The sequence below is a fragment of the Drosophila ficusphila genome, unplaced genomic scaffold (genome assembly GCF_018152265.1).
Source record: "Drosophila ficusphila isolate 14025-0441.05 unplaced genomic scaffold, ASM1815226v1 contig_198, whole genome shotgun sequence".
NCBI lineage: Eukaryota > Metazoa > Arthropoda > Insecta > Diptera > Drosophilidae > Drosophila > Drosophila ficusphila.
Genome location: NW_025064092.1, coordinates 2,557,082 through 2,568,183, shown reverse-complemented (window position 1 = coordinate 2,568,183; position 11,102 = coordinate 2,557,082). Strand labels below are relative to the sequence as shown.

General features: G+C 40.4%; 1 protein-coding gene across 14 annotated transcripts in view; it reads left to right on the top strand.

The window, feature by feature from the left end:
- The window catches only part of LOC108094607 (potassium voltage-gated channel protein eag), a 62,850-nt gene that overhangs the window by 44,133 nt on the left and 7,615 nt on the right, over nt 1–11,102 (top strand). For 6 of the 14 annotated variants that reach the window (XM_017195261.2, XM_017195260.2, XM_017195264.2 and 3 more), the window contains 10 exons: nt 1,170–1,303; nt 1,375–1,518; nt 4,056–4,152; nt 4,215–4,561; nt 4,943–5,098; nt 5,199–5,271; nt 6,543–6,742; nt 8,506–8,758; nt 9,090–9,505; nt 10,802–11,092. In XM_017195261.2, the coding sequence (XP_017050750.1) occupies nt 1,170–1,303; nt 1,375–1,518; nt 4,056–4,152; nt 4,215–4,561; nt 4,943–5,098; nt 5,199–5,271; nt 6,543–6,742; nt 8,506–8,758; nt 9,090–9,505; nt 10,802–11,092 (2,111 nt within the window). Of the gene's footprint in view, nt 1–1,169; nt 1,304–1,374; nt 1,519–4,055; nt 4,153–4,214; nt 4,562–4,942; nt 5,099–5,198; nt 5,272–6,542; nt 8,759–9,089; nt 9,506–10,801; nt 11,093–11,102 lie in introns of those variants that run through there. The other 8 variants (XM_043207548.1, XM_017195267.2, XM_017195266.2 and 5 more) reach the window with 6 other exon arrangements.

Sequence of the window (11,102 nt, the reverse complement as noted above, 5' to 3'; positions counted from 1 at the left end):
GTAAGAATGCGCTCCGATATTTTAACACCACACTCGCGATCGGAACACGGTTATTGCGAACACGATTTCACAAATTTACAATTTGCCGAACATTTTATATTTTGTGAACTGAAGAATTTTTACACTTCACTGAACGAAATAATGGTAGCACTTCTCTAACTGATAATGAAAATAGAATCACAACGTTATTTAAGGAAAAAAAACACTTTGATGTAAAAAAATATAGTTAACAAAAATGTTAAAAAAAAAGGAAAAAAAAATATGGAAAAATGTAGCACACGAATTTTACGAAAAAAAAAACACTTTGATGTGAAAAAATATAGTTAACAAAAATTTGAAAAAAAAAAAAATTGGAAGAAAAAATTTTGAAAAAATTTAGCACACGGATTTTACGAACTGCTCTCACCGGCGGAGTGATCCGAACTGAAAAAATCCCAGTGCTCTAGCTCAGTCATTAGTTTTTTAATTGACAGTTTTCTTATGGCTTACTTTGATTCAAAAAATTGTATCAAAGGTTTCAAGTTATGAATACTAGATTAAAAGAAATAAATATATAATCATAATGTAAACTGAAACATAGGTTTTTAACATAAATGCATATTTCCTAAGGGCACGTAACTATATTTAATTATTTTGAAAATAAAAATATATATTAACCATTTAAAAGTAAACACTTTTAGTTACTGTACTTTCGTACTATGGTGCTTTTATAAGTAAACAATGCAACCATTCAACTCATCGTTTTGAACTATAGTGAAACTAATTTAATTAGTAGAGAATCTCTCCGGGGGAACAAAACAGATTTGTTTAACTTTAAAATCAGTGCAAGCAACCGTGTTCCATATCGTTTTTGCACCCACTTCTTTGTCTCTTTCCACCTTACTACTCTACTTATCTACTCTCTCTTTCCATGTCTAAACACACACACCCGCATGCACCCACAATCACACAAACACACACACACGCACACCTGTAAATATGCTTGAACAAATTAAAAACCAACAAAACGAAACCCGAAACCAAACAAAATAAAACAAAACGAAACGCAATTCGATGTGCCTACACTTTTAAAAAATACTACTCATATCCTGTGACTCCATTGTGTTTATAAATGTATCCTTCGAATGCACTGTTTTCTCGGTGTTTGTGTGCGTGTGCCCACCTCGTAGCGGTTAATCTATTTTTGCCAGTTTTAGGTCTCTCGAAGTTCGCCAAGTTGGCCAGATCGGTGACGCGAAGTCGCCAATTCAGCGCCCATCTGCCCACGCTAAAGGATCCCACGAAGCAGTCCAACCTGGCGCATGTGAGTCCCTAGCCATCAGTTATATCCATACTGTATTCCCAATATATATCCCCACGATATTCGTATACTAGATGATGTCGCTGAGCGCGGATATCATGCCACAGTACCGACAGGAAGCCCCCAAAACGCCGCCACACATACTCCTGCATTATTGTGCATTTAAAGCAATTTGGGACTGGGTGATATTGTGTTTAACATTTTATACAGCCATCATGGTGAGTGCTATTAATTACCACTGAAGATTTGTATAATACTCGTCAACTGGTTAAGTGAAAATTTAAGATCTTTATAAAACTGTCTCACTTAAGTCCATAGAACTAACTATGCAAAAAAATGTATTTTTAGCTGTTATTTATTGTAAATAAAAATAAAATAAAATATTACATGTTTATCTAAGTATGCAGGTATAAATCTCCAGTCTTAAATACATTTAAGTCAGAAAATCTTGTTTGAATTCAATGGGAAATTTATTTTATTTGAATCTGTTTCTTATTTTTTTGTCATGTTGCCATGTTTTAATTGAATCCTGTTGCTCCAGTGCTCTCATTCACATTCACAATTCTGCTCTTTCTTTTTAGTACCCAATGGTATTCAAATGCCAATTTTAATTCAAATATTCCTGTTACATACTCTCAAATTTTCATTTAAAGTTCCTAAACTATTCAAACTGCTTTCATTTTGTACTTTACCACCAAACATGATGTCTGACAACGATTGTCAAATATTTTATGACTTAAACCGGGCTTTCAGGGGGACAGGTGATGTGGATTTTTCCAGGAATGAGCGATTATACCACCTGCCGCATCCAAATCCACATTCACATCCACAATAAAATTGCCACAAAGCCGCTTGCCATGCCCATTCATAAGCCGATGCCGTCTGTCTGCTGCAAATGTGTCTATTTCCTCCAACAAGATGTTAACATTTTCGCTTAAATTGCGTTCGGCAGTAGTTTAAAGTTTGGCATCCGCACACGTTTGGATTTTGGGGTTCCGAATCGAGGGAGCTTTGGATTCTCGCCCATCCAAAGTTCTGTGTATTTGAAAATAAAAAGTTGCAATTCCTTGTTAGGTCCTTGTTTCGGCTGCCATGTTGCACACACACACACACACACATATATATATATATATACACACACACTACTCGTTTTCTTATTGTTTAATGACATTTTGTGGCATTAGTTGTTTGTCGCCGTGTGTTTCTCTATTTTGTTTCCCTGTTTTGTTGTTCTTCAAGGAGATTGTGGCTGTCGCAACTTTGAGATAAATGTATAGCTAGCGACAAATCAAAACTTTGTCTTTGACTTTTCTACGCTACAAATTGCAAATAAAATGGCACAAAAGTTAAGTGATATTTTAGCCAGGTAACAAGGGATTTTTGAGCTGTGCAAGTTGAAGTTAAGGACAAAGTAAAGTATTTTTTTTGTTACTGCAAGTTGACAAGAACTTTAACGAAAAATTGATAACTTGAAATAAGTGAAGTTCTTTTATAATTAGAAATACAGTATCCAATTTACCTTTCTACATATTATATATAAAGGTTAATTAATAGTAACTAATTTATAAAAATTTATTAAATTGGAAAATTTAGGGATGTAATTTAACTTTGTATACTTTCAAATTACAAATTTAAGCTACCTAAAGTTGTACTTTAGACACCTCCATTATTTATTTATAGGTACTCTTCCCCCTGACTTATCACTTTCACTCAATCAAAGGTGTTTGTGTTTGTGTACAGTGGGCACTCGCTAGGGCCCCTAATTAGGCAAAGCCCTCAAATCGGATCGGAAGGGGCTCGAGCTCAAGTGAAGAGTTCAGATAACGACCCTTCGCCAGACATTAATGTCGGTCTCCAGCGAGACAAAGCATGGGATGCTGGCAGACAGACAAGTGCACACATTTACATGACCAAGTGGCTCCTCAGACGGCGAGTTCTTCTCCTCCTCCTTCCCTCCTTCCTTCCTCCTTTCATTTATTCCCCCCTTCTCTCCTCCTTCCCCTTCGAAAAAGGGCGGCTTATGTTTTATGTGCTTAAATTAATATGCTCAGTCGGCGGGGGGCGGGAGGTTGGGGAGGAGACAGGGCTTGACAGGACATAAGCAGCGGCATTCGTGGCTTGTAATCCAACCTCCGACCAGGACAAGACGAGCCACGTTAAGAGGCTTGTAACTGCCACTTGGGGCAACAGTTAAGACAGCAGCAAATGGGGCGGCAATCCCCAACTGTTGCCGCGGCAATGGAGAGCCGGAGGAGCTCCACCTGGAGCTCATAGACTGACAGATCATTCGTTTCGCACAAGTCACGGCGGGCACATTTTACTTTCCCCGAGGTTCTCCTTCTCTTAGTTAAAAATAAACAAAAAAACATGGATACTCGCATTTTCTTGAAAACCAACTGTTGCCATAGAGAAGAACATAAAATTTGGCATATTTATGCAGGCTTGTGTGGTTTTGACTCATAAAATAAACTAGGTTTCAAAACAAGTCTGGACTACTGGTCGTATGAGTAATTTAAAAGACAGTTTATTAATCATACGCACCGTTGTCATTACTGGACTACTGGTCGTATGAGTAATTTAAAAGGCAGTTTATTAAACATACGCACCGTTGTCATTACTTTCCATTTCATTTAAAGATAAAAAATATAATTAGGATTTATTAATATATTATAAAAAAATATTTAATTATTGCACTTAAAATGTGAAATTAAATTAATTAAAATAAAATATTTATCGATTACTTTCTTTTGCACAGGTGCCATACAATGTAGCGTTTAAAAATAAAACCTCAGAGGATGTTTCCCTGCTCGTGGTCGATTCAATAGTCGATGTTATATTCTTTATAGATATTGGTAAGCTAAACCAAAATCCATATATTAATTTAATATAGTATATTAATAAATCTTTTGGCTAGTTTTAAACTTCCATACAACGTTCGTGGGTCCTGGCGGCGAGGTGGTCAGCGATCCGAAGGTCATCCGGATGAACTACCTGAAATCGTGGTTCATCATCGACCTGCTCAGCTGCCTGCCCTACGACGTCTTCAATGCGTTCGACCGGGACGAGGACGGCATCGGTTCCCTGTTCAGTGCCCTCAAGGTCGTCCGCCTGCTGCGGTTGGGGCGAGTGGTGCGAAAGCTGGACCGCTACCTCGAGTACGGAGCCGCCATGCTCATCCTGCTGCTCTGCTTCTACATGCTGGTGGCCCACTGGCTGGCCTGCATCTGGTATTCGATCGGTCGCAGCGATGCGGACAATGGGGTGAGGCAGCATTCTATCATCAAAAAAAGTATCAAATCCAAAAAGGAATACCCAACACAAACTACAAGCAAAAAGCGATAAAAATCTGTAATTCTTTAATAGCCAATTCCATACCAATAAGGAATTTAACTCATAATATTTATTGCCAAGTTCAAGGTGTTACAAAAATCAATTTTAATTATTTGTTAATGAAATAATTTATTTATTTATTTAAAAGCTTTTCCCTTTTGGGTGTTGGCAAAATCTAGTAATTGTAATCTAATTGTTTTAGTATTACTTTTGTTGAAATACACCTCCTATTTAACCTTACTTACCAATTCCAATCTTTTGAAATCCTCAACAGTTTTATGCGATGTTAATTCTTTTCGATCCCTTTTCCAGATCCAATACAGCTGGCTGTGGAAGCTGGCGAATGTCACCCAGTCGCCGTACTCGTATATATGGAGTAATGACACCGGGCCGGAATTGGTTAATGGGCCGTCACGGAAAAGCATGTACGTGACGGCCCTGTACTTCACCATGACCTGCATGACCTCGGTATGGATTTGTGTGTCTTCTTTTCCAGCGAAAATAAATAATTACCGAATTGTTCTCTCTTTGTTTTCGCCCCCCGTTTGATTGCTTTCCTTTGGTACAGGTGGGCTTCGGCAATGTCGCCGCGGAGACAGACAACGAGAAGGTGTTCACCATCTGCATGATGATCATTGCAGGTGCTGTGTCCTTAACACGTTCCGTTGCCGCGTCCAAGTTTCTTGATATTCCCGCACACGCGTCACGCTTTTGAATTCCGGTTCCGATCGATCTCGATTTCGATACCGATACCGATTCCGATTCCATTTGAAAGCTAGGCCATCCGCTTGCGCCGCTAGAACTAATAAATCGCTCCAGTTTTTCTTGGGTGTAGAGCCTCATTACGATACGTAGCCCATGTCCATTTGTCCATGTCCAAGTAGCCAAGCAACTCACTCGCATCCACACATCGTCAATCATTGATTGATCGCAGCCAAGAGCCAAGTCTCAAGTCTTTTTCTCCACCCTTCTACTGCTCCGTCGTCATCTAGTTGCACAATTCGTCGCCATGTGTGAGTTGCATTGCGTATTCCTCTCTCTACTCGTTGTCCGTAACTCGTTACTCGTAACTTGTAACTCGTTATTCGTAAACCGGTAAACGTAACGCATGATCCGTAATCGTAACTCTTTGTACGAAACTCGTTACTCATCAAAAGTAACTCGTTGTTCATAACTCGTTGACAGCCAATTCTATTTTGGTGACTCTTTTTCTGTATCTCGTCATTTGTAACGCGTAACTTTTTCTGCTGTACTATACAATATCAAACAAGAGTGCCTTTAGCATACTGCACACGATCAGCATTCCACAAAAAAATAAATAATAATAATATTACGGATTAGCTGGTCCTGTGCAGGATCTCGCTCATGTCACTCGCCATCTCGCTTCCACAGAAATCCATCTTTGTCTCTGTCTTACTGTGTGCTCGTCCATTCTGTGGCATTTATTACTGTTCTAGCCGCGCACCTGTGCGTCTTTTCTTCCACAGCGCGTAGTATCAGCGAATACCGATAACACACACCCAATAACTGTCTCTTTCACACACACACACATCACATCACAAGCACACTTCACAAACTTGCAGAGAAAAAATATCACCATAAGTTCTAAGTAATTTTATTTGTGGATCTGTATACTTTGGAGTTCTCATTTTGTTGTAAAATAATTTTTTATTTGATTTAATTAAAAAGGAGCTTCAAGTAAAATTCTTAGATATGGCTACTTTTTCTCTGTGCACTCTCACACATCTCAGGTGTTATCTAGCTGATCGTGTAAAGTTTGCTTTGAGTGGAACCCCCAAAACTACGAACTCCAACTTTGTGTGCACCACCGTCGCTTAAATATGTTCGTTTCATCACCTGTCTCTCTCTTTCTCTCTCTCTATCTATCCTATACAAACCTCGAATGATATAGCTCTGCTGTATGCCACGATCTTTGGCCACGTGACCACCATTATCCAGCAGATGACCTCGGCCACGGCCAAGTACCACGACATGCTGAACAACGTGCGAGAGTTCATGAAACTGCACGAGGTACCGAAGGCTCTCAGCGAGCGAGTGATGGACTATGTCGTCTCCACTTGGGCCATGACCAAGGGTCTGGACACCGAGAAGGTAAGTTCCTGACTGCCATGACCACGAAATTCCTGGGAGGCGTTATCGCCTTTGAGTCTGTTTTCTTTGCCAATCAGCTTCCAGAATCAATTAAGGTGAAAGATATGTACATTCATTCAGCCGGCATAAGGATACATTTACCCATTTATGTGTCTCATCTATCAATGCTTTTGTGTATTACGTCAATGCGCTGGAACTGTGTTCCATTTGTACATACATTGCTGGCTTTTCTATAGAGCTTGGCGCACTTCAGCCTATCACTATCTCTAATGCACTCGGCATACGCACACGTACATGACATACAATCAACAGCCAATTGCTACTCACCACTCTTTACATCTACTCGTTACTCGCTACTTAACCTTCAACTGTTTATTAATCACTGGTTATTGTTTTTACAAATAAATATTTTAATTAGGCTTCCCTCGCTTTACAATCTTTGATACTATTTTAATGATATTTTATAAATTTTATTCATTGTAACAAGCCACATATTTTGATTTAATAAATAAGCAAAATAAACTTTTAATTATATTAAATTCAATTTCAAATTTTGTTCTTCATTTATCAGTCCTTTTTCATAATATAGAATATTTCTCAACTCACGCTCGCTGATTGTACAGCTTGATACACACAGATATAACACATTTGCCACACTCACATACCTACTCGTACATGCTTCGAGCTACAAACACCTCACACAACACCTGTACTATCTCTCTATCCTCAACTCTCCGACAAAATACTTTGGTCGCTGCTCTCGCGCTTTGTTTTCCTTTTATTTTGAAGCAACTACTCGCATTCCTAGGCCTAAGATCAAAACCCTAGAAATAGAGTCCAAGTACCCACCCACAGATCAAGGATCAGAAGCAAAGGGTCCGAGGTAAGCTGTGGGTGGCCGAGAAGAAATGAAAACCGAAAAAGTGAAAAAATGAAAAAATGCGGAATCACCTTAAAAGCTCTATACATCTAACGAAATCATCTTTGACAGAACCCAGCTAATCGATGATCTATCTCTCCATTCTCTCCATGTGTCTGCCCGCGAGCGAGATCCGTGCCAAAACGAAAAGCGTCCGTCAAATTCATGCCTTTAGATGAACCTGAACCAAACGGCGCATCGTCCCCTTGAAACCGCATTCAAAAAAAAAATAACCACCACCCTAATTAACCCAAAAGTCAGGGGTCGTTTGCGCCAAAAATTTAAATGATACATGTATAAACCCTCGTTTGGTTCAAAGACAGAAACAGAGTTTACAACCGGTTCCAAGCCGAGGAAACTGACCTTTATAACTATTTCGTTGACTGTAGTTTGTGCCGCAATTAGAGTCCCCAAATCCCTGTCCTTGAAACTCAAAAACCAATGGGGTGTTACTTCCCTGTAAAATCGGAAATAGCACTCAACACTCTAAAACCCCACCAACACTCACACACACAGATAGTCACAGCCACACACACAATGGAAAACAGACAACACACACACACTGACACTCGATCAATGTTGTATGTGTATTAGTGTATGTGTGCGTGTGTGTGCGTGTCCCGTTAGCCACTAGAGCTGAAGAATTCCGCTCAGAGGATTCGATAATCTGGGTGGAAAACCTCCGTGGTGGTCCGCAATTTTCAATTAAGCCATTAAAATGAGATTTACCGATATACCGATAAATCAACGATCAACAAAAATCTCGATCGCAATCGCTTCGATTCGATGCGAATCGAATCGAAGCCTATCGAACCGCCACTCGCAACTCGTTCACAATTCGCAGGTACTAAACTATTGTCCGAAAGATATGAAGGCTGACATATGTGTTCATCTAAATCGCAAAGTATTTAACGAGCATCCGGCATTTCGTCTGGCCTCGGATGGTTGTCTCCGGGCACTGGCGATGCACTTCATGATGTCGCACTCGGCGCCGGGGGATCTGCTCTATCACACCGGCGAGAGCATCGATAGTCTCTGTTTCATCGTCACCGGCAGTCTGGAGGTTATACAAGACGACGAGGTTGTGGCAATATTGGGTGAGTTAACCGGATTACCAACTTATTTCACTATTTGCTCCAGCGAAAGCCGCAGAACTATTCGTTTCGATTATTTCGATTCTGTATGCATGCAGAATCGGTGGTATATAATAATGATTGTGATTTGATTAACCGTTAAATAATATTTTTTTAATTGCATCGTTACCTTAACTTTTCTTTAAGGTAAACAAAATATTTTTATAGTATGACATCGATTTTTTCGATAGCAGTCAATTTTTGACCAAAACTTGTTATTCAAATAAGTGAAGAATATAGTTTTGCGGCTCCTTATCGAGCCACACTCCACACTGAGAACAATTGGCTATTCCAGGCAAGGGAGACGTCTTCGGCGATCAATTCTGGAAGGACTCGGCCGTTGGCCAGAGCGCTGCTAATGTGCGTGCTCTGACCTATTGTGATTTGCATGCCATCAAACGTGATAAATTGCTCGAAGTCCTCGATTTCTATTCGGCATTTGCGAATAGCTTTGCACGCAATCTGGTGCTCACCTACAATCTCAGACATCGACTGATTTTTCGCAAGGTGGCCGATGTGAAGCGCGAAAAAGAATTGGCCGAACGGCGTAAGAACGAGCCGCAATTGCCCCAGAATCAGGATCATCTCGTCCGTAAGATCTTCTCCAAGTTCCGTCGGACTCCGCAGGTTCAGGCGGGCAGTAAGGAGCTCGTCGGCGGATCCGGGCAAAGTGATGTTGAGAAGGGCGACGGCGAAGTCGAGCGAACTAAGGTGAGTCCTTGGGATTGGGATGTCCCTGTATGGTCTCTCTCTCTCTCTCTGTGTCTCTGTCTCTGTCTCTCTGTTGCTGTGCATTCCGCTTTCCGTGTTCCGTTTCCAGTGTTTCGTTGTTGTTATTTATCGTTCCATTTTCACGTTTCTTTAATGTGTTTATTGGGTAGTTCGATGTGCGTTTGTTCTATGTCATTGTGCGATAAGCTTTAACTAACCATCTGGATAAAATAACATTTAAATTAAAAAAAAAAAACATTCGAATTTAAGACTACTTGTAAGATTTATCAACCAACTAAAATATAAAAAACGCTTAAATGCAAAATTCTAAAATGTTATCATAAATAAAGTGTACAAGAATGCAAAATAAAACAGTTTGTATTATAGAAAAAATGTCCAAGTATCCACCTATCTTATCGCACAATCGCAGAAGGTATTTTATATCCTTTTTCGTTGCTGTTAAAAATCTGTGTTCCTTTTCCGTTGGCTCAAAATCACCACGGTTCGAACCCGTTCCGTTGCCATTCGTTTCCGCCGCATTGTTCACCGTTAACCGAACTAACGTTTCTTTCGAAGCCTCAGCCTCACAAACCACCAATCACAGCTCCAGCCAGAGTCCAAGCCCCCAGGCGAACCGAAACACCCGGGCACTGAAACACGACCGGTGGGGCAACCGATTGCCACCCCCACCAACTTACCGTTAACCGTTTACAGTAGTTAATAACCGTTGTATTGCTTAACTAATGTTCTTTTTTATCGAACCGATGAACTTGTAAACAAAAGTGACTTATGCTCGTTGTATGTCTTTCTTTGTCTTTGTCTTTCTTTAACATGCTTACGCATAATGCATATAACTGTTCACGACTAACAAACCATTCTCACCAAAAAACAATATCACAAAATCCACCACGACACAACTGTACCTTTCGCTTTGTAAATGCTTTGTCTTGATCTTTGATTCCTTTCGTTTATGTTGTGAATTTGGCTAAACTACAATTGAAATCGTTTAAACAAAATTACTAACGGAAAATTCTGTATTATTTCCCCCCACACCCGAATCAAAATTTCCCCTTGCTTTTCCCCAAAACCCCCCACACTTTCTCTCTCTTCTTCTCTCTCTCTCTCTCTCTCTCTCCCCCATTTTTGATCGCAAAACGCCTGATATATAATATATATATATATATATATAATGCTTGCTCGATAAATGCTCGATTAATGCCCCATGCTAAAAATGAAAAAAAAAAAAAAAAACCAACCATATAATCGACAATCCAAAAATGCAACAACATATACAAGAAGCTACCAGCCAAACTGACACTGACCGAGGACGCTCGCATCCTCAGCACCGCCGCGGCGCCCTCGCCATCGCCATCCCCATCGCCCTCATCGGGTCCACCATCTGCGCGCAGTACACGGGCAAGCAAGTGGGGACGCCTCCTGGGCAGTTCAAGCGTCGATTCAGCTAGCGACACCAGCGCCAAGGTAGCCGTCTCGAGAAGTTTGAGCGCCCGCGAAAGCCTCCGTGAGAGCACCGCCCAAGCGCGGCAGAGTAGTACTTCGAGTAGCAATGGTGGACAAGGCAACAAAGTAATTATAC